Below are 26,876 nucleotides of genomic sequence, written 5' to 3' on the forward strand. Positions count from 1 at the left end.
CAATATGAAAGATTGTTTCAATTCAACTAATGAATTCTAAGACTCTCAACCAAAATACTGATGAAGATGATGAAAGGTATGCTTAAAAAATAGAAAATATCAATAAAAATCTTATTAAGAGTGGTATGCTAATATATTACTAATGGACTGGTGAACTGATCCAGGCATATGGGCGAGTAATTTTAGATTATGAAGAAAAAAAATCATGTCAAAAAATCATTTTCCTTAATAGACTATTATGTGGCAAGCACTGAGAAAAAGAATTCATGCTCTCATGGAGCTCATACTCTAATGAAGGAGACAAACACAAATGGTTATGTACCAAAAAATATATATACACATAGGACAAAATTGGACATAATTTCAAAGGAAAGGTACTAAGAAGGCATAGAAAGGCTTCTTGCAGAAGGTAGAACTTTAGGGGCAGCTAGGTGGCGTAGTGGATAAAGCACCGGCCCTGGAGTCAGGAGTACCTGGGTTCAAGTCCGGTCTCAGACACTTAATAAATTACCTAGCTGTATGGCCTTGGACAAGCCACTTAACCCCGTTTGCCTTGCAAAAACCTAAAAAAAAAAAAAAGACCAGAAGGTAGAACTTTAGATAAAGCTTAAAAGGAAGTCAAGAGGGCGTAGCTAGGTGGCACAGTAAAGAGTGCACTGGCCCTGGAGTCAAGAGGAATTGAGTTCAAATCCAGCCTCAGACACTTAATAATTACTCAGCTGTATGATCTTGGGCAAGTCAATTAGTCCTATTGCCTTGCAAACGGCCCCCCCAAACCCCCCCCCAAAAGAGTCAAGAGGTATAGAAGAAAAGGGAAAAAGCAAAGAAAACATTGAAAATTCAAGGAAAGAAGGTGTTATGAGATCACAGAAGAGAGAAATTAAGACTAGAAAGATAGGAAAAGGTTAGGTCATAAAAGGGCATTACCTGTTAGCAAATGTAAAATTAAATTTCATGTTGGAGGTAACAAGGAGTTATTGGACTTTATTAAATTAGGGGAGAGGGAGGCAGCTAGGTGCCATAGTGGATAAAGCACCAGCCCTGGAGTCAGGAGTACCTGGGTTCAAATCTGGTCTCAGACACTTAATAATTACCTAGCTGTGTGGCCTTGGGCAAGCCACTTAACCCTGTTTGCCTTGCAAAAACAAACAAACAAAAAAACAAAATAAATTAGGGGAGAGGGTAACATTGTCAGGTTTGTCCTTTATAACAAATTTGCTCATATCTTTTCACCCAAAAGATTGCATTGTTAGGCATATATGATTAATACAAAGAAAAACCTTAAAGACATCAAAATATCTATAGGAACATTTTTAAAGCAACAAAGAATTAAAAATAAAGTAGATGCTACTACGCTTAGACAAGTTGTGTTACAGAAATATAATGGAATATTACTGTGTTGTAAGAATAAATTTAGTGAAGACAAAATGGTTGTGTAGAAATATATGATGAACTTGCCATGTGGAGTAGTGATATCTTATTTGTTTCAGGCCTAATGGGCAGAATCATGAGCAATAAGTCTCGATGCTGAAAGGTGAATTTGATTTGTAGGAATTGAGAACAGAAAAATATTAAGCAGAGGCATATTATTAGAAGCATCCCCTTTCAGATATGGATTGTACTAAGAGGTTTAGAGGTCCCTAACAACTCAATCTATCTGGCTGACTAATGATAGTTAGTTGTGGACTAAGGCTTGTTGTTTATGGATTAGTAATCACTGCTTTTGTGATTACCACTACTTGTAAATATTGATTCAGGATTATTACTGAAGGACTGCATGATAACTAGATAACTAATAGATACTTATTTGCCTTATAAGTGGTTTTCTGATGCATTAGGAACACATTGCTTCTTGGTTGTTCTACTTGCTAGTGATATTAAGAAATAGGTTTAAAAACGAAACCCAAAACATTAGGCTTTCAAATCATTTGATAATACATATAAACTTTCAACTTGTGTCTAAAAATATCTACTTTAAGCCATTGAGAATAGAAAAGGTTCCTTCAAGTACTCTGATTCTACAGTATAGATAGAAACTTCCTCAACCTAGAATTCATGATCCAAATTTAAGAGATTCATGAGCAAGGTACCTAATACTTGAGGTTGAACTTCTTTTCAAAAAAATTTTGATTAACTGCATTTCAACTTTATTGGCTTCCTTTGCACTACCGTTTTGTCTTTGTAAATATTTAGTAATAACTGATTAAATACTGAAATCAATTTGATATTAAAACAATAGTTAATAATGATCCTACTGTATTATTTATTATTGATGATTGCTTTGATATGTATTAGGAACACAACATTTTATATTAAAAAATGCACTGTGATGTCATAGCATCAGTGAAAACAAAATTAAAAGTGGACAAATGTCTTATATGAACACAATGGATACAAAAGATAAATTCAGCCTTGCATCATTATACTACAGCATTTCTAAATAATGAACAGTGACATTAACCCTGCAAGGAAATGGACAGTGATATCCTTTAGAAGGATAAGTCACTCTGAGCTAAGGAAAGGTTTCATCAGATCATTAGCAAGCAATGATGAAAAGAGAAACACAGCAGTGCAGCTTCTATCTGGTGTTGATCATCCCTCAAGTGTCAAATCATTTTCAGTTGGCCATAGGTTACTCAGTCATAAAGATAAAGACAGTGACACTTCTAGGTCTCTTTTGTTCCATCTTCTCCTCAAGGTCACATTTTACCCATATATTTTATAAGCAACTGATAAATGATTATAATTGAAATAATTAAAGAATACTAGTTAAACATTGAAGAAGGACCCATTCTAAGTTTCACAGTAGATGTAAAGACTGCCAATATATCCTTGAGATTTGAATGTCAAGAAGGAAATAAAGATGATGAATCCATTCAAGACATGGTAGAACTTGCTACACAAAGATTCTTTGAAGCCTTCACACATTTTTATTATTATAAACTATATTCGAATGAACATTAAAAAATTTTTACTCCTTGATTGTTTCCCCACTCTTTAAAGAAATAAAGTACTTTAGTAGAAAAGAACAGCCTACAAAAATACTTTCTGACAGAAAATTCTCATGTGGACTCTCAGAATATCAATAATATGTTATGCTTCAAAGTTTTGTTGCATCCACCAATATAAAGTGCAACTACTCTTAAGGTGGTCATTATGAGTTTTTCACACACACAGACACACACACACTCAGTCATTTACTTTGTGAACAGCTTGTAGATGGCTCACTATTTTAGAAATATATAAATTCTTCTTTCAATCATGTAGCTTCTATAAAAGTCATTAGAATTGACCTAGGTTTAAATGCCTAAAATTTTGTCTTATTGTGTCTTCCTTTTAAGCAAGTGGAATGGATGTATTCTACTCTTTTTATGTAAGCATTCAAATCTTAATTTGTTCTAATGGTTACTGTAAATAATTTTTTTTATTTTGTTCATTCTCATATCTATCCAGGTTATTCTTCAAAGGCTTTTAAGATATATATGTGTGTGTGTGTATGTGTGTACACACACATACACACACACACGCATGCACAAAATTTGATAGCTATACTTCAGTACAATTATGTTTCTTTGTCGATTTTATGTATTTATTTTAGAGCAGCTAGGTGGGTAGTAGAAACTGGGCTGAGCCTGGGGTTGGGAAGACTGCTCTTACTGAGTTCAAATATGACCTTAGACATTTACTAGCTGTGTGACACTGGGCAAGTCACTTAAAACTGTGCCTCAGTTTCCTCATCTGTAAAATGACAGGAGAATGAAATAGGAAACCACCACAGTATCTTTGATAAGAAAACCCCAAATGGCATCATGAATAGCCAAACTTGTTGGAAATGACTTAAGCAACAATTTAAACTAATTAAACTTCCAGTAAATTTTCAATAAGCCTAACTGCAAAGTCTGAAAAAAGTAAAATAAATAGCTTATCTTCCACCATGAAGACCAAATGGGGTCATTTGAAATAAAAAATGACCAAAACAATTCTCAAGAACCTCACAATCTGATGTGAGAGACAACAAATATGTACAAATCTTAGATTTTCACCTAGAAATAATCTTTTTACTATTTACCTAATGGACCATATTACATGAGACCCAATATGCACCACAGGACAGAGTTCAATCTTTCTCTGACATGCAAGCACATAAGCGCACACAAACACAACTTAAATAACAAAAAGACCCCATGAAGTAATAAATACGGACATTTTTTCCTGTAGAATTAAATCTATTACCTACCTGATTCTGGGACTCTAACTTGATTTCCTCTGGAGCAGGTTTAGTCAGTGGTGTTGGGGTTGTGTTACAAGGATCCATCTGCTCTTTCTTTTCAACTTTCACTTTGACATCATCCAGACTCAAGGTTGGAGCTGCTCTTAATTCTTTCTCATCTTTATCTAAAAGGTACCGCAATAGTTGATGGTCCTTTGATTCCTTTTTCTTTGATGCCTCCAGTTCTAATTTTATATTAGAGTTTCCTGGCACTTGATTACTCACAGAACTAGATGCATTATCCTTTTTGTCATGCTCCACTGACAGAGTAGTTATATCTGAGGGGCTACCTTCTTGCAAGAGCCTGTGAAGAATTTTGTGTCTCTCAGTCAATGAACTATGAGAGGAGGGACAAGTGTTGCCTGAAGATGAAGAGTTATTAGCTGTTGAAGTTGAGTTGCCTGAGCAAGATAAAGCATCTTTTCCACTTGTATCAGCATCAGTATGCCGTAGTTGCTGTTCAGCAGTTGTTGCCAGAAGCTGCACTAGTTTATGACTGGTTTGGGAGTACTTATTATCTCCTTCTGAGAGTTTGTCACTACTATGCAGGAGGCCTGAATCCAGTGGTTTAACATCATTTGAACTGTTGTCAGACTGAACCATTTCATTTAAAATGGACGTGATTTCTTTGCTGTCTTTGGATTCTGCTTTTGATGGCAGCATATTCATTCTGCTAGGAGAATTTTGTGAGCTCAATTGTCTAAGAACAGGAGAAGTAGCAGAAAAGCCAATGGAGTTACCAGGTGCTTCATTAATACCCTGTAAAGAAGTTGCTGGCATGTTTGAATAAGTCCTATTAGGATTAGGATTACCACAGGCACTACCTACCATGCCGATGGGGGAATTCAAAGAAGGAATATTGGGAGAAAAAGAATTGCTTGGCATTCTCGGCCTTGTTACCAATCCAGAACTAACCTGTCTTCTTGGGGGCATGAACTGTGCTAAGGTAATTCCTGTACTATCCATAGGAGAATTGTTGAGGTTTAAAGAGTGATTACTGCCCTGGGAACCAGCCTGTCCCTGGTTTAAGGCAACACTGGCTACAACTTGATTTCCAGGTGAACATCCAAAGCTCCCTTGGCTGGTGTTGGAATTGCTATTACTGCTGTTGCTATGAAGGTCAGAACTTGGTTGATGGTTTACTCTGGGAGTGACAATGCTGTTATTAGATGGTGGAAGCGTGGATGATCGGGTCATACTCTGTGCTGGAGAGATACTTGGATTTACTGATGGGCTTATTCGAGGAAGTGACATTCCAGAATTAGTGTTATCTTGAGGAGAAAGAACACTGTGTTCCCTAGAAAAAGGGAGAAAAGATAGTAATTCAAACCTCTTCAGTCAATTTTCTTTTGAACTTTTTATTGCTACAAATGATAAAAATAATATATTAGCCTCACTAACAGCAAAAGTGCAAAGAAATTAAAGGGCCAACCACATCTTAAATGTAATTAAAGAATGACAATTACCTTTTACAAGTTCTAAAGCACTGCTACAGAGTTTAAAGGAACAAGTACTATTGAACCTTAAGCTTAGTTACATTTCTAATTACCTGGAAAAGAAATCTTATTTAATTTTTTAAAAAAATTCCTAAGAGATGTACTATTAAAAGCCCATCAAAATATCATAAAGAACTGTTAAGATTGAGATACTTGTGATTAAAAGAGAATAGTTACAAGATAATAGAAAAAAAGAATCTGTATTGAATTCAAGTTCACATGGCATTCATTACAAAAATCTAAACCCACTGTTCTAATAAATGACTAATCATTAGGTTTGGCAAATCTAAACAAGTGAGCAACCCAGATATAGGAAAGAAAAAGTGAAAAATTATTTTGCTCAAATAATGTCAAATAGTTTTGAATATTGGGGTTTTGAATTTTTCATAGAAAAACACATCTAATATGATTATGTATGTATATATGTATCTATCTATCTATGTGTATCAGAAATATCCAACTTTTCACTCCCACACATCCTAACCAAATTAAAACATAACTGGGAAATATTTAACAAAATACAGTAAAAATACAATAAAACATAATGTTATTTTGAGGCTTTCCAAGACAAATATGTGCCTTGGGGGATCTCAAATACTTGAGTTGATACCACTGTTTTAGAGAAGGGAACAAAAGGTCAAGCAGCAACATCAAGAATTAAAATATTTTTAAGAAACAAATTGAGAGCATATAAAGACACTGTCAACTAATAATTTTAAGATGAAGAGATCAAGCTTGCCTTACTGAAAGCAAAATATATTTCATTGTAACAATGTTATTAGCTTATAATAATGAAATTGATTTTTGAAAACTCCAATGCTACTGCAGTCATATAAATGACCAGTTATTAATAGGTGAAATAATTTGTTTTATAAACATTTACTTCTTTCTAAATTCTATATTCACTTATATCCTTCCTTTCCTCTATTTAAGCTACAAAATAAACTGTAAGGTAATAAAACTACAAAAAAATTATGGGTATGGATAATATTCTCATGAAACACAAATTTCATATTAATTTAGAAATTGTATTTCTAATCATAAAGAGAATAAAAATGATGATGAAACTGTCCAAATAAGTAGTACCTGTCGATGATATGAATTCCCATGATGAAAGGCTGCATATCTGGACTTTGAGGGTAGCAAAGTTTACACTTGGTGTGGGCGCTAAGCATTGTCCCATCATTCAATATGAATCTATAGGATGGGCTGAAGGCAGTGCCACGAGTCATCACTGTTTCAAATAAAAAAGAAACCTAGTTAAAATTTAGACACTTAATTTTAGGGCAAAGGACTATTATCGCCAAGTCTTTTATTAACCTACAGCTTGTTAAATGCTCCTACATACGGTATCTGCTCCTACCGTTTACTCATATTCTTAAGGCTAGTAGGATTAGAAAATGCAGGTAAGTGAAAGAAAGTTATTGTGGATTAAATACATCAGACACTAGTTGATGGCAGATTTCAGTTTATTTAGAATTTAATGAGGATGGTCTCACAAGGGAAATGGGCATAAAGTCTCCCCAAATTGTAAAATCAATATTAATAAATACTTAGCTCTATCCTTACCCTCAGTATTCCCTATTGAATGTTTTATCTCATCTGAAAGTTTCTTTGCTAAAATTCAAGCCTGGATTTCTTCTTAACCCAGGATTACCAAAAAGCACTAAAGATTTATTTAATCAGACAAATATAGTCTTAATAAGCTAATTATAATATATTTATTTAATCATTGAAAGATAATTTTAAGGATTTATGTGGATATAAAAAATAAAGTGTAAACAATAACAAAAAAGCAAATAGATTACGGAAAACTTTACATTATAATCCTTATATAGTGCAATTCTACCTTAGATCTTTATTACTAGATGAGCAGTAGTGAATTAAAAGTGAATTACGTTCTTGATAGCTTATAGGCTATAGGTTATAAAGCTGTACTTGATGCCTTGATAATGTCTTATATCCATCCCTAACAGGATTTCTTACCTAGATCTAGAAATATTTGGATGGATTTTTTTTTATCTCTTCAGTGTGGCTATTAATTATACTGATTCTTCATAGCTTTTGTTCCTCTCCATGACACTGAAATTGAGCACAGGAGATCTACCCAATGTGTTAGATATCTTGAAGTCACTGAACAAGGGTCGCATATGAAGGTTAGATAATATTTATACATGATATAAGAACTATATGCTTTTGGCACTCTGCTCTCTCTTTTGGTAATATTGACACCAATTGCAGAAGGCATTATGGACCATTTTGTTTTTTTCTTTCTATTTCACTTCATCTATTTCTAGATTTAATGACCAAATTAAAGACCAGTATTCTAATGATATTTCTCTCCACACTTAGCTAGGTTTGTCATGAGAGAGAAAACAAAAGTGATCATGAATTAGAGACTTTAGCTTGGTAAAAGCTGACAGGGACATGGACTCTACTGGCATAACCTTTGAGCCCAAGGTCATTCATATTCCATGTTTCAAACAAAGCTACTAGAGAAGATCAGGTGATTAAGAGAAACCAAGTAAAAATATGTGTCCTAAAACACCATTAATTATAAACATTATAAATATATGATGGATAAGCTTAGCTAAAACATAGATGATAGTTCTATCCCTGTACTTCGGTATCATGAAGGTATTTCATCTTATTTTAAAGATGAAGGACATATAAAAAGAAATGTTAACAAAGAGCTTTTGAAGCTATATATAATGCTTTAAAACATAAGCTCTTTTACTCTTACAAATTATTACATTTCACACTGTACTGAAGAAATCATGACTAGGATAACTACATTCTTTATAATATAAGTCTTTTGATTTATTATGTATACTAAATCACTGGAATTAAATTTATATTATGAAAGGAAATGTATCTTGTGTAAATAAACACATAAGGACCAATAAATTATGAAGTTATGCCTTTTTAATGAAATTTGAGAATATGAATGGGAAGCCACAACCAGAAAGATCCCATAAAGGTCCCAAACAAATCAAACAAATAAAAATCTAATAATTTATGACACAGAGATAAACACTTGGTTAAACTTCTTTATAATAAAGAACAAAAATATCTAAGAGAATTAAAAGGAAATATTAAATAATACTCAATCATGATTACAAAGTGCTGATGATGATATTCTAAAAGAAAAATGATAGACTAATATTCATAATTATTCACCTATTTCTGAACACAGCCAATAAAGAAATTAGTTTTGCTTGATTTCTTATAAGGATTTTTCTTTTTTCCCTAAAGTGGCAGGTGATGAAAAAAATGCTTAATAATTTTTTTAAATTTCACTTTAAAAGGAAACATTAATCATTAGAAATACCTCTTCCATTACATCACTATCTTACAATATTCTAGGATAGATTTCTACCTAAGCTGACTCTGGTACCTGATTCAACATAGTTTTTCTTTAAACCTATTTTGACACCACAGTCTCAAAGCTGATCATCCTTAGTCTCAATTTCAATTGTTTAAATCAAACTCTATTCCAAATCAGGCATTGACCAACAGATATGCAATCAAGTTGTAAATCTTAAGGGTTATGAGAGAATAGAATAATACAATTGTAAAGTGAGAAAAGATTTTGGGGAAATCATCTACATATTACTAAAAAATGAGCTATTTACTAAGAATCATTAAGTGAAGGGGAAGTTTGGTTAGGGAATGGGGGTAGACAGAATCTCAAGGGAATTCAAGATTCTACCACATGGATACTGGTGGGGAAAGAGAGAGTCTGGAACAAAGCTTTGTTCAACTTACACTAGAGAGTTCTCATCAGATGCCAATGATCTACACTTTCCACGTGAGAGCTTGGTGGTCTTTCAATTCAATTTTAGCCTGATTAACAACTGCTAACTATAACTAAATAGTTCTTTCACTCCCTCAAATCCACAGAATCTATTCTTCATTTTCAATGAAATACTTGGTCCCTCCCCAACATAAGCATGCTGTGACATTTCTTCTAATTACATTAGACTCTGTCCTGTGAATATTTAACTGTTAGTACAATGATTCCCTTAGTAATAGATCAGAAACAGTCAAACACAGTGAAAAGAATCCAGAAGAACTGGATTCAAATCTTAGTTGTGCTACTTACTACTTATGTGATTAAAACAAATTACTTAACCTTTTTAGGTTTTAGTTTGCTCACCTGTAAATTGCATCTATTCTATTTGTTGTGGTGAGGATGAAATGAGATGACATATCTTAACCACATTACAAAACTTAAAGCACACAATAAAAATGCCGTAATTACCATCACCACTAACACCACAGACACCAATGAATGTTAAGAGTCTGGACTAAACTTCCTTTCAATCCCTTCTAGCTCTAAATCAATGATCCTATGATTCTAATTACTAATTGGCTTGATCATCAATCATGTGTCAATTTGTACAATTTTAATGACTGCCTGATAACATTGTGATGAATGTGAAATTCTATCCAAAATCAGTAATTCACTAGATTAAAGTTCTCTAATTTATAGACTGGTTACCAAAGGAAAAAGAAATGATGGCATATTTCAAAAATGCCAAATTGAAAGGCAGAAGCTAATAAGGGAAAATAATAATGGATATCTAAAGATTCAACTCATCTAAAGGAAAACAGGTTGCAGATGTAATGTTTCATGCTTCCCCGATGGCTTGGGAACCAGCAAAAGTCTAAAAAAAAACCTAAAACAACTAAAGAAGAGACAAAAGGAACCTTTTAGCATTAAGCCACAGATGCTCTGAAGTACAGTGAAAACAATGCAAAGCTTCTTACTCTAAGAATAATGGCAGTTTGGGGCAGCTAGATGGTGCAGTGGATAGAGCACAGTCCCTGGAGTCAGGAGTATCTGAGTTCAAATCCAGCCTTAGACACTTAATATTTACCTAGCTGTGTGGCCTTGGGCAAGCTACTTAACCCCATTTGCCTTGCAAAAACCTAAAAAAAAAAAAAGAATAATGGCAGTTCTCAGAAAACTATGCTAAAAATTAGTTAAAAGATGTTATAATGTGATTAAAGAATATGGCCTATAACATTATTATAACAGTTACTAGCTTCAGAGGTTATAGAGGTGGGCTGAAGCAGAAAGTGATAAGCAAAGGAAAGCTTCCTGATTTGTAAGTAACTTGAATTTCTCTATATATTATATCATGAGGAAAAGGAATTGAAAAAATCTGGAAGAAAAATAGAACTTTTCATCTGAGAAGTCACATAATATAACTAGAGATCACAAGGTAGAGAGAAGATCAGTAGATGAACAAAAACTACATGCCCAAACTAGCCACGATTTTCTGCAGTGATGAAGAAAGCACTGTAATCTTTGGAAAGTACTTACCTATCTTTGGACCTTAAAAACTACAATTACTTTAAGTGGTTTGTTTGTTCTTCTAAGTTAAAGGTTGATCAGAAAAAGACCAGAGAGCATCTAGGAAATTACAGACTTTAGGGGAGGAGGCTTTAGAAATCATTTAGAGAGAGAGAGAAAATAAATCACTCAGATAAGATAGTAGTATTAGAACTTGGACTGGGCAGAGAGTGAACTACTAGATCTTCTAACTCCAAATTTAATAATTTTCCCACTAATATCATAATGAATTAAACTTTTCATCTGCTTCATGACTTATCAAACATAGTAGAGATTATATTTCCTTAATTAAATATTTTTCTGAAAAAAAGAACTGAATGTATATACATAAATGTGATGATCAAATTTCATAATCTTCTCTAGGAAAGTTAATCATTTTTTACTATTAAACAGTGGGCACTGTGTCTAGAAGAAAATATCTTTACACATACTAATTTTGAAAAAGTCAAATTTAACTGTGACAACATTTTAATGTTTTCTTATACATTCATTAAAAGGCCAGCAAGCACAAAGAAAGGCACACCAAAATTTATGGACAAGGTCAATTGAAACTTATAAAAAGTTTACCCACATCTATTTAACTTATTATAGATTTTTTTCCAAAGTAACCCACTTTAGAATTTAGAAATAGCTTCTTTACGACCTTAAGTACTGTCTCTTCAAATATTATTAGTACACAGTTAACATAAAATGACCACATTTTCTTTCAAGAAACACTCAGAGTTAACTTGAGGAAATGCTGTGGTTATATAAAAGAAAGCATGAAAACCATTCTTTTATAGGTAATACATCTAAACATTCAAAACATCACTCATATCACTTTACTATTTCCACATTTTTTCTTCTTGTACTTGTATGTATTCATAGAGATCAGGACCCTTGACAAGAAATTCCATTAAATCCAATCAAATCAGAAACAATTCTGCAACTTAAGAGTCTTTTTTATTTTTTGAAAATATTTCATTCATAAATTGCTCAGTGTTACATTTGTCAGTAGTGTTGGAAGTGCTCTGTGCATTTGAACCTCTCTCTTCTGGATTCCAAATTCAGTTTTATTTTCATTATGAACTGTTTTCTACATTTTCTTTCTGATAGACTGTATTACTATAAAGCTATAGTTTGGCAAAAAGGCTTATCAAGCCACAAAATTAAAGAAAAAGTTTATTAGTCTAAACAAAGCAAAGGAAGGAGAATTTTACCTTCTTGAAAAAGTTGTCTGGCATAAGATGGCTCTCTGCCTTGAGGCTGGAAAAAGGCATAAATGCACTTCCTCACTAAATCTTCCCAGCCGGTTCTACCAGCAGCTCTCAAAGAACTGGTATCAATAGAGATGATTTTACCTAAGCAGAGAAGGAAAATCCATGTTTATTGTAACTTTTTGAAATATATATTTTACATTCACATGCAGATAATAACACACAAAAATATAAACATAATAATCACACTCCAAATTCCCAAACAGCTGTAACTCAAAGACATTTACTAAAAGAGGACTTAAATGGAGAAAAGCATAGAATAAAACAACTTGATTATTCATGCCAATGGACGGTAGATAATCTAGACATAACTTATGAATTCAGAAAGCTCTTTTGGATTTAAAAGTGCAACATGGGAGGGTTTTGAATGCTATAGAAATCTCCAGCCTGTGCCTGGTTTTGGGGTGCTTCCTGAGCTTTTGAGTATTAGTAGGACACCCCCACAAGGATCTCAGTGTGTGTCTTCAGTGTCTTCCCTCCTGGTCTGTGAATGACCATAAGCACCCCTCTGCCACAGGCAGAGGTGGGGAAGGAGGAAGGGGGGAGATGGGGGGGTCCTGCTGTTCTATGGGGGGCCTAGACTGTGATCAAGATGTGAATGTGGTCAGAACCCCAGAGTCATGTTCCAGGGAAAGAGGACAGAGCTCGGCAGACTTTCTCCACTCCCCTCCCTAGGCTCAGCACTCAAGCCGAGGGGCTCCTGGACATCATTTGTACAAAATAAGAATAAATAAATAAATGAATGGGAATATTCTAGAAAAAAATAAACAAAAATAAAAAGCCCGTACTTTGCATGGAAATAAAATAAAATAAAATGAATGCTATAGAAATCAACATTAAAAATGCTCAGTGCATGGAACAAATGTAAAGACTAACAGAATGCCTTCTGTTGGGTGAGGGAAGCAAGAATGGAGGAAGAATTGAAAACTCAAAATAAATAAAATCTTAAAAAAAATTTCTTAAAAGAAAATGTTCCATGGCTACACTGAATAAAAAATGAGGAAAAAGAGAAAATGAAACCCAGGGAATGAAAGTGAATGATGAGTGCTATACAGTAGAGCCAGAATTTAAATTTGGATGTTCTAAGTCCACATTTGATATCATGATTCCTAGTCAATTATCAGTGATGGGTGGGCTCTTGGAGGGCAGAAATTCTTCCAATTTTCTACTTGTGACTTAGTCTCTAGCATCATGCCTAATTCAGAGAAGGTAATTATTGATAGCTACTGAATCAATTGCCAACAACCATGTATCAGCATAGTGCTGGTCACAGGAGATACAAAAGTAGAAAGAAAAACAATCCTGTTCCCAGAGTGTTTACATTCAATCAAAGAAGAAAACATGTTACATAGAAGTATATACAGTATAAGAAAATATAAGACTATTAAATAAAAGAAATAATGAATGAGAGAATACACTGGGAATTTGATGTATCAGGAAAGGCATTCAATAGAGAATATGTAGAAGGTAAAGGAGATGTAACAACAAAGCACAGTGAAGATATAACAGACAAGACACAGCAAAGTCACAGTCTGGAGATAAAGAGGACATGTACAAATGAATCTAAAAATATCGGACATAGGAGAGAACAAAAAGAAGTTATGGGGACATGGATGAAGGAGGGTAGGTTTGGTACAATAATGTTAACTTTTAGAAATAAATTAATTTTATTTTTTAAAAAAGTAATAGAGAATCTAAGTTCAACATATAATCTTTTTTTCTCTTCTTTACATATGGAAGTATTCATATTTGCTGATGTTTGTCAAGTTAAAGCTAATGTAAATAAAAAAAGATTTCAATTCTAAAATTCAAATTTTATCCTAGAGGTAGAATTGAGGTTTAGGGTAATGAAATGCTTCGATTTGGCTTTAAGGACAATCATTTTAGAGGCATTATAGAATGGAGTAGGGGGAAAACGAGATAGAGAGAGCTACTAAAAAGCTGTTACATTAGTCAATTTGAAAAGGAATGGGAACCAAAACTAAGCTGGCAGCCTTATGGATAGGAAGCAGGATTTATTGTAAAGGTAGAAATAGGACTGAATTTCTCTTTACCTCAGAGAAATGATGACTATCATTTCATCTGTCTCTTCTGCAAAACAACTTTTTAAAAGAGGCTGTTTTCTATTGAAATGTGACATTTTCCTCACACATTTTTTGTGCAATGAAGATAGGAGCTTAGGAATGAAGCCCGTCTATTGACAGTTGAACTGCCAGTGGGAACTTATTCCATTCTACTTCATTTAGGTTTAACACATAGTTAACATTGAGTGTTTAATATTACCTATAATATGATCTGGAATACCATAATATTCTCAGTATATAATATAAGCCCTAAATTATTCTCTGACAATGTAAATTTGGATTATCATTTAGCATATAAATTCTTAAAACTATCTTGAAAAGAAATCTAAGGCCTAGAGAATAAAGAGATGAGTACTGTGGGGAAAAAAAATTAAGTATTTTTTTACCCATTAAGATTGAACTGCCTATGGGTGGCTAGGTGGCACAGTGGATAGAGCACTGGCTCTGGAGTCAGGAGTACCTGAGTTCAAATCCAGCCTCAGACACTTAATAATTACCTAGCTGTGTGGCCTTGGGCAAGCCACTTAACCCCATTGCCTTGCAAAAAAAAAAAAAAAAAAGATTGAACTGCCTAAAGAATGGGAAATCAAGTAAATGTCCTTCATTTGGGGAATTGCTTAGCAAATTGTGGTATATGTATGTCATGGAACACTGTTGTTCTATTAGAAACCAGGAGGGACAGGATTTCAGGGAAGCGTGGAGGGATTTGCATGAACTGATGCTGAGCGATATGAGCAGAACCAGAAAAACACTGTATACCCTAACAGCAACATGGGAGCGATGTTCAACCTTGGAGGACTTGCTCATTCCATTAGTGCAACAATTGAGAACAATTTTGGGCTGTCTGCAAAGGAGGGTGCCATCTGTATCCAGATAAGGAGCTGTGGAGTTTGAACAAAGTGCAAGGACTATTCCCTTTAATTTAGAAAAAAAACAGATATCTTATTGTCTGATCTTGTTACCTCTTAGACTTCTTGTTTCTTCTCTAAGGATATGATTTCTCTCTCATCACACACAATTTGGATCAAGGTACAACATGGAAACAAAGTAAAGACTAACAGAGTGCTTTCTGTGGGGGGTGGGGGGTGGAGGGGAGGGAAGCAAGATTTGGGGGAGAAAATTGTAAAACTCAAATAATATCTTTAATAAAAATAAATTAAAAAAAAAAGATTGAATTGCCTATAGGACATTCATTTACCAGTACAAAGTTGCTGATAATGAACCTGAAGGCCTTAAAAGAGGGCATTGATAAATTTAGGGAAAGTAGTTTGTTGAGGGATGAGGTTTTAATAGTTTCTAATTATATAATGATAGATTTAAAAAATGAGAGAAAAGAAGAGACAGCCTTTTCTAGGAATTTAGTTATCAAATCAGAATGACACCTTGAGAGGATTGGTGAATCTAATGAAGTCCTGAGAAAGATGGGGGAGAACTGTTTGTAGGCAAGGCTGTTCAAAGAAGTCGAAGGATAGGGAAAGATTGAAGATCAGAGAGATGGGAGTCCTCTGAAAAAGGAAATGATTAAAGAAGTTTAGCTTGGCAAGAAAATAAAGGACCCCTTCCTCAAGGAAGAAAGAATGAGAATTCTAGTCAAAATATTTTGGGACTTTGTAAAATGGTGTAGAAGAAAGAGCTAACAGAATTTCTCTATTACTAAATAAAAATAGGAGATTAGGTGTTCTGTTGAGAAGACAGAGACGGTGTTATACAATGCTTGAAGGAAAAAAGAGGGTATAGAAAAGTCATTATTGGGAGTGTGAAAGATAATTAGAGAGGAATAACAGAACTGCTTTTTTTGTGGTGAGGGCACAGTGCTTACATCTATTGGGGAAAAAAACTCACACAAAGATTTTGATATAAAAAATATACAAAGTAATATCTTGGGGGAGGGCACTGGGCACTAGGAGGACCAGTGTTTTCTAAAGAAGTCTTGAGATGAATTTTAAAGGAACCCAGATATTGTACATAGTGCAGGTAAAAAGGAATGTATTCAAGGCATAGAGGATAACACACAAATACACAGAGACATAAAGGTGAATGAAATTTGAGTGAAGCAGATGCTCTGCTAAGTCACCAGCCTCAGTCTCTCCTCAGTACAGTGGCCAGATATGGATCAGGATGCCTGGAAATGGCCCTGGACAAGAAAAAAATTCAGTTCCAAGGTCTCATGTTTTTGAAAAAGATAGCCTCTTTCATCAGGGACCTTCAAGTCTAATTAAAAGTTTGACAAGGGAGCGGAGTCAAGATGGAGAAAGGAGAAAACTTATCTTAGGTGCTCTCTCTATATATATTTCAAAACTCATAAAATAAGAACTCTAACTAAATTTTTGAGAGACAGAACCCATAGAGGGATCTAGTGAGGCAATTCCCCAGACCAAGGTAACCTGGAAAACAGGCTCTGTTCCAGGGGGTTAGAGGGGCAGCTTGCCAGAGTGAATGAATTTTAGCCTCCCGGAGGCAGCCCCGGGCACCTGGGAGCTGCCACTCAAGGCAGGGTAGTTTCCTGACCTATGCCCCTGGGGGGAGTGTTGGGCACAACTTGGAAGATCATTGGGGGGGGGGGGGGGGGGGCTGTGCTAGAGGTAGCCCAGCCCTCAGGGCACTCAGCAAGCAGTGTGGCTGCAGCAGTTCAGATCCAGGAAATGGAAGGAGGTGGAGCTGATAAGCAAGAGCCCCCAGGCAACTGAGCCTTCAGAGCCTTGCATATACAAAGAAAGAGACTTCAGAGGTCTGTCCTCTGTACCTGTCCCCACTCACCACATTCAGATCCTGATCAAAGTCTAGGACCCCCCCCATAGAACAGCAGGAGCCTCCCCCCCCCCCCCACCGCCCCAGCCCTGTGGTAGACAGCTGCGCTTGTAGTCATTCACAGACCAGGAGGGAAGACAGAGCTTCTCACATTGAGATCCCTGGGGGTGTGTGTGTGTGTGTGTGTGTGTGTGTTTGGGGGGGGGGGTGTCCCAATGATACTCAAAAGCTCAGGAAGCACCCCAAAAACAGGCACAGGCTGGGGAAATGAATAAACAGACAAAAAAGAGAAACACCATTGAGAAATACACTGTCTATGATCCCAAGAAGGATCAAAATACTCAATCTGAAGATGAGGAAGTACAAGCTCCTGTATCTAAAGACTCCAAGAAAAATGGAAATTGGGTTTAGGCTTATGACAGAGCTCAAAAAAGATTTTTAAAATCAAGTGAGGAAGATAGGAGAAAATTGGGAAAAGAAATGAGAGAGATGCAGGTAAAACATGAAAAAGAAGTCAGCAGCTTAGTCAAAGAGATCCAAAAAAATGCTGATGAAAATAACATGTTAAAAACCAGCATAGGTCAAATGGCTAAAATAGTTCAAAAAATTATTAGAAGAATGCTTTAAAAAGTGTAATTGGCCAGAGGGAAAAAGAGATAAAAAAGGTCTCTGAGGAAAACAAGTAGAATGGCACTAAAGGAAGCTGCTGATTTTACGAGAAGTAAAGACACAATACTTCAAAACCACAAGAATGAAAAATTAGAAGAAAATGTGAAACATCTCATTGAAAAACCAACTGACTGATATGGAAAACAGATTTAGGAAAGATAATTTTAAAATTATTGGGATACCTGAAAGTCAGGATCAGGAGAATAACCTAAAGAATTCCTACAGGAAAATTGCCCAGATATCCTAGAAGCAGAGGGCAAAATAGAAATTGAGAGAACCCACCAATCTCCCGGAGAAAGAGATCTAAAAAAGTTTGACAAAACAGATGAAGCTCAAGGACCATACTCAATAGAATTCACTTGTAAAGTCATCTGGGCATCTCTAATGAATGGTGAAGCTAAATCCATAACATAGAGTTATTCCACATTGAAGGGATTAGGGCCCATGAGTTCAATTATCATCCCTATACAAGTGACTATCTATTGGATGCAAAGTGACAAAGATGAGAGTGAGCTGGAAATGGAGTTAGAATGAACTAAATGCCAGCATCATAACGGAACTCAGTTTCCTCATCTATAATTGAGATAGAGTAACAGAACGTAGTTCTCAGGGATTTTGGTGGGGGGGGGGGGGGGCGTGGACAGATAATATTTGTAATATAGAAATGCTAGCAGTTGTTATTTACAATCCCAATCTCCTTCCTGAACTTTAATGATATATCATCACCTGCTATTTGGACATATTTTCATTTAATGACCTATAAATATGACCAAAACAGAAGTTGTTATCTCTTCCCAGCCTGATTTTGCCTATTTCTCTCAAGGGCACTACCAACTTTATAGTCACGAACATAACAATGGCATTTTCCTTGACTCTTCATTCTCCCTGAACCCAAGCAGTTGCAGCTGCCTTGCTGCTTTTACCACCACATAAGTCATCAGCATTTTCTTCACTCACAGAGGATGTACTCTAATTCAGGACATCATCAACTGTTTCTTGAATTACTAGTTTTTTTCTAATTGGCTCTCCATCAAAAACCTTCACTTCAATTCATCATCTATACAACACATGTAACTGTTCTTTCCACTCCTTGACCCATCCAAAAAACTCCAAGGGCTCTTTATCTCTTCTACCTCTTCACAATCTGACCCATCAGACAATCCATTAGAATATCCCAAAGTGCTTATCATGTACAAGGCACAAGGTTAATTACTAGGGACACAAAAACACAAAAATGCAGTCTCTGTCTTCTATAATGAGAGATAACAAGTAAATGAATATAAATACTATATAAAAGCATAAGAAAAGTAACCTTAAAGAGGAAGAATGAAATGATTGCTAATACTGAAAAAGCTTTTTAAAGATCAAGCTAAGTAATGAAAGAAGTTTTGTATGGCAAAGAGGCAAAGATAAAGAGGTAAAGGTATTGGAAAGAGTCAAAAAGGGAAAGGAGGCAAAAAACTGGTTGTGGTATGAAGAAGAGGAATAAGCCAGCATTACTGGAAAATAGAGTTCATGAAGAAAAATATGATAAAGTGTGAGAAGGTGGAAGAATAGGAAGGGCCTGGGATGTGAAAGGTCTAAATAAAAAAATAGATTTCATGTTTTATAATTTATTTTATATTTATAATTTTCGTAGTGGTAAGGAACCACTGTGTTTTAACTGAGTAAAGGGATGACATGGGGAGACATATCCACTAGAGAAATCACATTAGTAGTAAGAAGGGAATGAATCAGAGTGGATGAAACTTGAAGCACAGTCCAGCTACTAGGGGGTGATGAGAGCCTAAACTAGGTGGTGACTATGTGAATAGAGAGAAGGAGATATAGGAGAGACTTTATTAAGGTAGAATTACAAGACTTGGTAACTGTTTAATTTTTCACAAACCAAATAGAATGCCAAGGTTGCAAACTTGTGATTAAAAGGACGTCAGGGGTGGCTAGATGGTGCAGTGAATAGAACACCAGCTCTGGAATCAGGAGTACCTGAGTACGCATTCGCCTTCAGACACTTAATAACTACCTAGCTGTGTGGCCTTGGGCAAACCACGTAACCCCACTGCCTTGCTTAAGAAAAGGGACATGGTCAGTCAAAAAATATTTAATAAGTTTCTATTATATGCAAAGCACTATAATTTTAGTCAGTAAATGCTTACTAATATTATAGTACTGTATGAAGCATAACAAAAGCAAAAAACAAAATCCCTACCCTCAAGGAGATCGCATTCAAATGTAAGAAAAAACATGCAAAAAATTATGGAAACATAAGATCCATTTTGTAGAAATAGAAAATAATGTCTGAGAGAAAGTATTAAGTGTGTAGAGGTATTGGAGAAGGGCAGCAGGAAATTACTTCAAAGGAAAAGTATTTAATATATAATAAGAATCAATCAACAAAGATTTATTAAGCACATTTATTAAGCCAGGTACCAAGTTTGGTCTTGGAGTACAGTAGCAATGCCCAAGATACTTTTATACTTTATAATCTAGTTACAATGGCCTTGCATTTTTTGTTATGCATATTATCTGCCAGCTCCATAACTTTCCATAAATTTTCCCCAAGGCCTTTAATGCACAAGAATGACTACTTCCTTCAATACTCAGTTTAAAGTCAGTATTTAGGCATAAAGCCTTTTCATTCCCCCCCCTGCTATTTCTACCCTCCTCTCCAAAGGTACCTTGAATTCTAGTTATACCTGTACATTTCCGTATCATCTACTTCATTATAAATTAAGTTACCTGAAGAAAGAAATTGTTTCATTGCTGTCTTTGTAGCTTTATCAGCTAGCACAGTAACTGGCATATTGTGCAGGTATTTAATGTTTGTTGATATAACTGAGAACTGATTGTACAAATATGAAAGAAGACACAAGGTTCAACTCCTAGGATTATCAGAGCTCTAGGACTTTGAAAATGAAAAGAACAAATCCTTATCTCTTAAATCTTAAAAAAGCCAAGATTTAATAGAAATGGAAGTTTGATGGGAATAAAAATATTTCAAAATTTAATTGTAAAATGAAATACTGATTAAAGGATAATTATAAAAAAACTGGGAGAGACTACATCAAAAGATTGGAAGAAATTGCTAAAAATAAAAAGTAATAAAACACCGACTAGGTCTTTTCAAATCTCACTATTTTTAATTAAAATACTACTAGTACTTGAAGTATGTAATACTATGATGAATAATTAAACAGCAAAAAGGGAATAAGTGGAGGCAAGGGATTTTCTCATTGCAATCTCAGCTCCATGTTTTGGTCAACAGTGTAATATCAAAGATTCCTTAGCATATGTGTACACTGCATGTACATGAGAGCTGCCAAGGAAATAGACAGATAAGTTCTGCCACTAACACTGACTTTTGATTCTTGACAAATCTTCACTCCTTACTAAGTCAATAAACATTTAGAACTTCTATATACAAGTCACTGTGCTAAATGCTGGGGCTGAAAGCCTCCCCCTACACCCCTCCCAATGTTCCAGTTCTCATTGGACTCACAGCCTAATGTGGGAGTCAACAATCCAAAAACTACACAGAAACATGCCAAACATGCTATATGCATACAGGATAAAATGCAGAGAATCAACAGAATGAAGGCACTAGAATTGAGAGTGGGGAAATCTTAGCCTCAACTTCAAGGAAGATAAGAAAGCCAGGAGGTAATATAAGGAGGGAGAGAATTTCAGGCATAGAGGATACTCAGTAAAAATGTGCAGAGTCAAGAGATGGAAGATTTTGTTCTAGGCACAGCAAGAAAAAACAGTGGAACTGAATCAAAGAGTACCTGAGGAGATATGGTATACAATGGCAGAAGCTGGGGGGAGGGGGGGAGGTGATAGAGAAAGAGTGGAGATTTAGCTTTGGATATCATCAAAGGATTTTACCTTATATTTTGAAGGAGGGATAAGGAATACATGAATTTATTGAGTAGAGAGACAAATCTTAGCTCCAGGAAAATATCTTTGAAAGCTGAAGAGAAGATAGATTGGAGTAAGAAGAGACTTGTGACAAGCAGCTGAACTAACAGAGTCTTTTGATATGGGTCCATAACAGGTAGCAGCAATATCAGAAAAGAGAAGAAATATTACAAAGGAATCACTGACAGGCTTAGCAACAGAGTGACCAAGTAGATGAGACACAGGAGTCAAAAGGGATAACTTGCAAGACAGAATGACTGGGAGGATGGTGGTACCCTCAACAATAAGAGGAAAGTTAAAAAGAAAAGAGGGTTTAGGGAGGGGGGAAGGAAATTTTAAGTTTAAGATATCCATAAAGGATATCCTGCTGAAAACATCCAATAGACATTAAGATGGGAATATGAAAGTTGGCAAAGAGGCTGGGACTTCTTATGTAGATTTGAGACTCATCATCATAATTCATCATTGAATTATCATTCAATCCATGGAAGCTGATATCACTAAGTGAAATATTACAGAAGGAGAAGAGGGAACACAGCACAGAGTCCTCTGGGAAACCCAAATAAGCTAGTATGAATTAATGAAGCTCAAAAAAAGATAGAAAATGGTTAGATAGTGGGAGGAAAATGAGGAAAGTAGTGTCACAAAAAGCTGGAGAAAACTATTATGGAAAAAAAGAAATAGTATCAAGGGCTGAAAAAAGATCAAGATGGATGAAAATTGGAAAAAGTCATTAAGTGTAGTAATTAAGAGATTGTCAGTGCTCTAGGGAACTCTTTAATACTTACAAGAAAATATTAACAACCTCCACTGTTAGAGCTTGAAATTTCATATATCAAGGAAATCACAAATGTTCTACTCATTTTCCTAAAACATTTTAAGTATTTATGCCATGTTATATAAAATAGTATACAACATATAGATAAATTGGTTTTGGATATTTAAGAGGCTAAATTATCTAAGAAAAAAGCATAGTAAAATACCACAGCACACTGTGCACCCCAAACTTTGTACCTGTAGTATCTTGCTTGGTCATAAATGATTCTGAACTTGTAATAGCTGCAGGTCGAGGTAAACGCCGAGCAATACAAATCAAACATGACTGGAAATCTAGAGAGAGAGAGAGAGAGAGAGAGAAAGAGAGAGAGAGAGAGAGGAGGGAAAAGGATTTCAGGAAATAGTAAGTATATTTTATGCATGGCACTTGCCATTAAAATTTTTAATTGAAACAATACGCTTTATGGAATTAATATGAAAAACTATCAACATTATCCCAATATTTAAAGGCATAAGATGCTTGATACTGTTAAAATATTAATGTATAATCATAAAATAATAAAATTTATCAACAGTTGCAGTATATATTATTAAAAAATCCAAAATCCAGCAAGATAAGGGTTTTCAGTAGAGTATCTGAAGCAAAAAATTATAACTTAGTCCGCATCACTTAAATTCATGTATATAATATTCTATCAAGCTTCTATACTTATCAATAATCAATAGCAAAGGGAAAGCTAGGTGGCACAGTGGATCAAGCACTGGCCCCGGAGTCAGGAGGACCTGAGTTCAAATCCAAATTCAGACACTTTAATAATCATCTAGCCATGTGACTTTGGCCAAGTAACTTAAGCTCATTGCCTTTCAAAATAAAACAAAACAAAAATAATCAATAGCAACAAAAAGTGTTCCAACTATCTTATTATAACACTTCACAAAATTAATAAAAATATAGAGGAAAAAATAGTTGACCAATTTTTCAGGTAGTTTCATCCTGCCCTTAACAAAGAAAACAATGTTTTAAGATATACAAATTTTTAAGGGAATTGCAAAGTTTTATTGCATATAAAATACCAAAATGCACAATTTATAATCTGATACAATGATCTGTAGTGATGTAAATATCTTGGAAATTACATCTCAAAATAAGTAGGAAAAATGATAATGATATTTATCCTTTTTTTCTCAAAGAAGACCAAAACATCAGGGAGATGATGCTATGAATTGGATGATGCACATGAATTGGATTTGAGTGAGAGGATGCTATCCTAAAGTCATCAGCCTCATTTTCTTCTCCAGAACAATCTGTATATAGTGGCCAAATATGAAGCAGGATGACTGGAAATGGTCCTGGTTATGAGGCAATCAAGGTTAATTGACTTGCCCAAGGTCACACTGCTCTTCCTGACGCCAAGACCAATGCTCCAACTACTGCACTACCTGGCTGCCCTATAGTAAAAATATATACATAGATACACATAAATATGCGTGAATGTAGCCAGGTGGCATAGTAGATAGAGTAATAGGTCTGGAGCCTGGAAAAAAGTAGCTCAAATGCAGTCTGAGACATTTACTTAGGTGTGTGACCCTGGGCAAGTCACTTACCCCTATTTACCTCAGTTATTCTTCCTTAAAATAAGCCATTTAAGGCTCATTAAAGAAAAGACAAAGCACTCCAGTATCTTTGCCAAGAAACCCCAAATGAGATCATAAAGAGATGGATATAACTAAGATACCTGAATAACAGCAACATAGAAAATATGTATACACATATAATTCAACAATCAACATTTTATAATATTTTATAAGTACAGATATTTCTAATATACATGACTAATAAGTACAAGTATATATTATATCTAGATATTTCTATGTCTACTAAATATTTCTAGATTTCTGTTGATTTTTAGATGTACTTTCCAAGGTTTTTCTTCATCAGATTATAAATTAAGAACTTTACATTTCACTTCCATATTCAAAATGTAAGCCAATTCATTCCCAAAATTCTCTCATCTTGTTTAATATGTAATTCTATTAGGAAAATCATATATTTTTGGAATCCTTCACTGAAATACTCAGTAGAATGTTTTATATTTACAGAGAGTAAAATTAAAGAGTTATGGAGTCATTGTATGTTTGAAATTTTTGAAGGACAGTTTATATGGAGTAAATATAATCACATAGATTCTTTTTAAAGTCAGGCTAACTCCATACTACAATGTAAAATGTCTTATTTTTTAAAATTCTCTTAAAGAGGCAATTTGCATCAGAACTTAGAAAAAAACAACTAAACAAGCAAAAGTCACTTTCTACTATACCTTCTGCTTCTTCCTGGATTGATTTTGGTTGTGACACAGTGAAACATTGCATTACTTCATATCGCTGGCAAGCTTCTTGGTTTTCTGTGCCTGGCTCATCTGGAGGGCGAATTAGCATCCGGCAGTTAAAAGTATGGCTATTTCGTCTTGTTGCCTCCTGAGGCCAAGGAACTCCATTGACTGTGGAAGAAATATAGATTATAATCCTGGTTTTAGAGGTAGGGGAAGGATCAAAGATAAGAGATTTGTACTTTAAATATAGTAAGACGATTACACAGATTAAAAGAAAATGGCAAAAATAAGACTACCATATTCACATATATGTACAAGATAATCAACATGTATACATTAGGCACCTATATGCTAGACACTTGCAAATAATTTCAAAGAACAAAACACTAGAAAGAGGTTTGCATTCTAACAAGGCAAAACAAGTATATAAAATACATACAGCATAAAGTCAAAGTTTATATCCACACATAAACAAAGTAGTAAAATACAAGGCAGATTTTTGGAGAAGACATTTGGAGGAGAATCAAGAAAGGACTCATGCAGATGATAACCTGAACTGCACCATATGGCTAACCAACTCAATTTATATAGTTATTGAAGAGAAAACAAATCTATCATTGTCAAATACCATTGGTGGTGGGCTCATGAAAAGCCATGAAATGCAAATTCTTCAAAAATGTACTAGAGGAAAATACTGTTTCATTATTTAAAGGTATAAAGCTATGGGAGATTTTCAGATAGAGGCCTTGAGTTAGACTCTGTGATCTGCTGTCTAGGTGACCTTAGGCAAATTATCTCTCTGAATAAATATTACACTTGGAAAATGATGAAGTTAGATTAAATGATCAAGTTTCCTTTGTTTCTAAATCCTATGATCCAAAGAACAAGGCTATTTTTCCCATTTCCAGCTAGATTGTTCTGCACTCTTCACTGGTTCCATAACTCAATTTTTTCCCTCCACCCTTTCACCACTCTGGGACTTTGAGAGATCGTGAAAGATAGAAAAGGAAAAGAATCAAATGCTGAACTCTTATGTTGACTATGCTACTAATTAGTTAATGAATTTGGATAGTGTCCTCTGTATAATCTAGGAACCTTCTTAGATTATCTCACTCCTCTAAAAGTTTTCAAGAAAGGCTTTAACCCTTTATTTTGCCTTTTAATGCAGGAACACAGCTTCTATTTCCTAAATTGACATGATCCAAATCTGACAATACTTTTGAATCTAAACAGATACTGGAAAGGGGAGGACAAATTTTTATTTGTGTGCTTGATTTATTACACATGGGATTTCAAAAGCTCTTGTTTTTAGAAGACTTCAAAGATTAAGAAATAGACAATTTTAAGTGAAAGGAGGAGAGAATAAATCTTTTTTAAAATAAACATAAACATACTGGATCAAATCAATACTATGAATGCAATAAATTACCTCATTCCTCCTACAACTATTCTCCGCTTTTCTCAGACCAAATCAAGACATTTGGATATGCATCATTTGCAGGCCAAATACAATTATCAACTGAAAAATCAGCCTGCTATATTTGGTCAAACATATAATGAATTAAAGCATAAAAAGTTTCTAGATTCATTGAATTTTGAGTCCTGCCTGTGGTTGCTGTGGCAACACCAGACCAAATGATTTCTCTGACGATATACACTCCTCAGGATGAGTATGTCCTGTCCTTATTGTAAGGAATAAGGTTTTCAGTTTGAGAATGAAGTGATACATCCACCAAGGATTCCAAATTATTAATATTGGGCCAGATACCCAAGTTTCTAAAAAACTATACCTCTAAAGTGGCAGGTATTCAGGTTCATCAACTGGGTCATCAACTGATTCTCTCCCTCCTCATTGGGCAAGTAACATAACCCTTACAAAAATGCAGCTCCTAGATCAAAGACGTTGTTTTCACATACTAATTTCTATTGTAAACTTTATAAAAGGGAAAACAGGAAAGGATGTAGA

General features: G+C 34.8%; 1 protein-coding gene across 10 annotated transcripts in view; it reads right to left on the reverse strand.

Annotated features, from left to right (window-relative positions):
- The window catches only part of NCOA1 (nuclear receptor coactivator 1), a 216,921-nt gene that overhangs the window by 71,308 nt on the left and 118,737 nt on the right, over positions 1–26,876 (reverse strand). For all 10 annotated transcript variants that reach the window (XM_074209970.1, XM_074209969.1, XM_074209972.1 and 7 more), the window contains 5 exons: positions 24,899–25,078; positions 22,818–22,913; positions 12,328–12,468; positions 6,853–7,000; positions 4,238–5,567 (listed from right to left, as the gene is read on the reverse strand). In XM_074209970.1, coding sequence (XP_074066071.1) covers positions 4,238–5,567; positions 6,853–7,000; positions 12,328–12,468; positions 22,818–22,913; positions 24,899–25,078 — 1,895 coding nt within the window. The remainder of the gene's footprint in view (positions 1–4,237; positions 5,568–6,852; positions 7,001–12,327; positions 12,469–22,817; positions 22,914–24,898; positions 25,079–26,876) is intronic.

Source organism: Macrotis lagotis, chromosome 1, assembly GCF_037893015.1.
Source record: "Macrotis lagotis isolate mMagLag1 chromosome 1, bilby.v1.9.chrom.fasta, whole genome shotgun sequence".
NCBI classification, from domain to species: domain Eukaryota; kingdom Metazoa; phylum Chordata; class Mammalia; order Peramelemorphia; family Peramelidae; genus Macrotis; species Macrotis lagotis.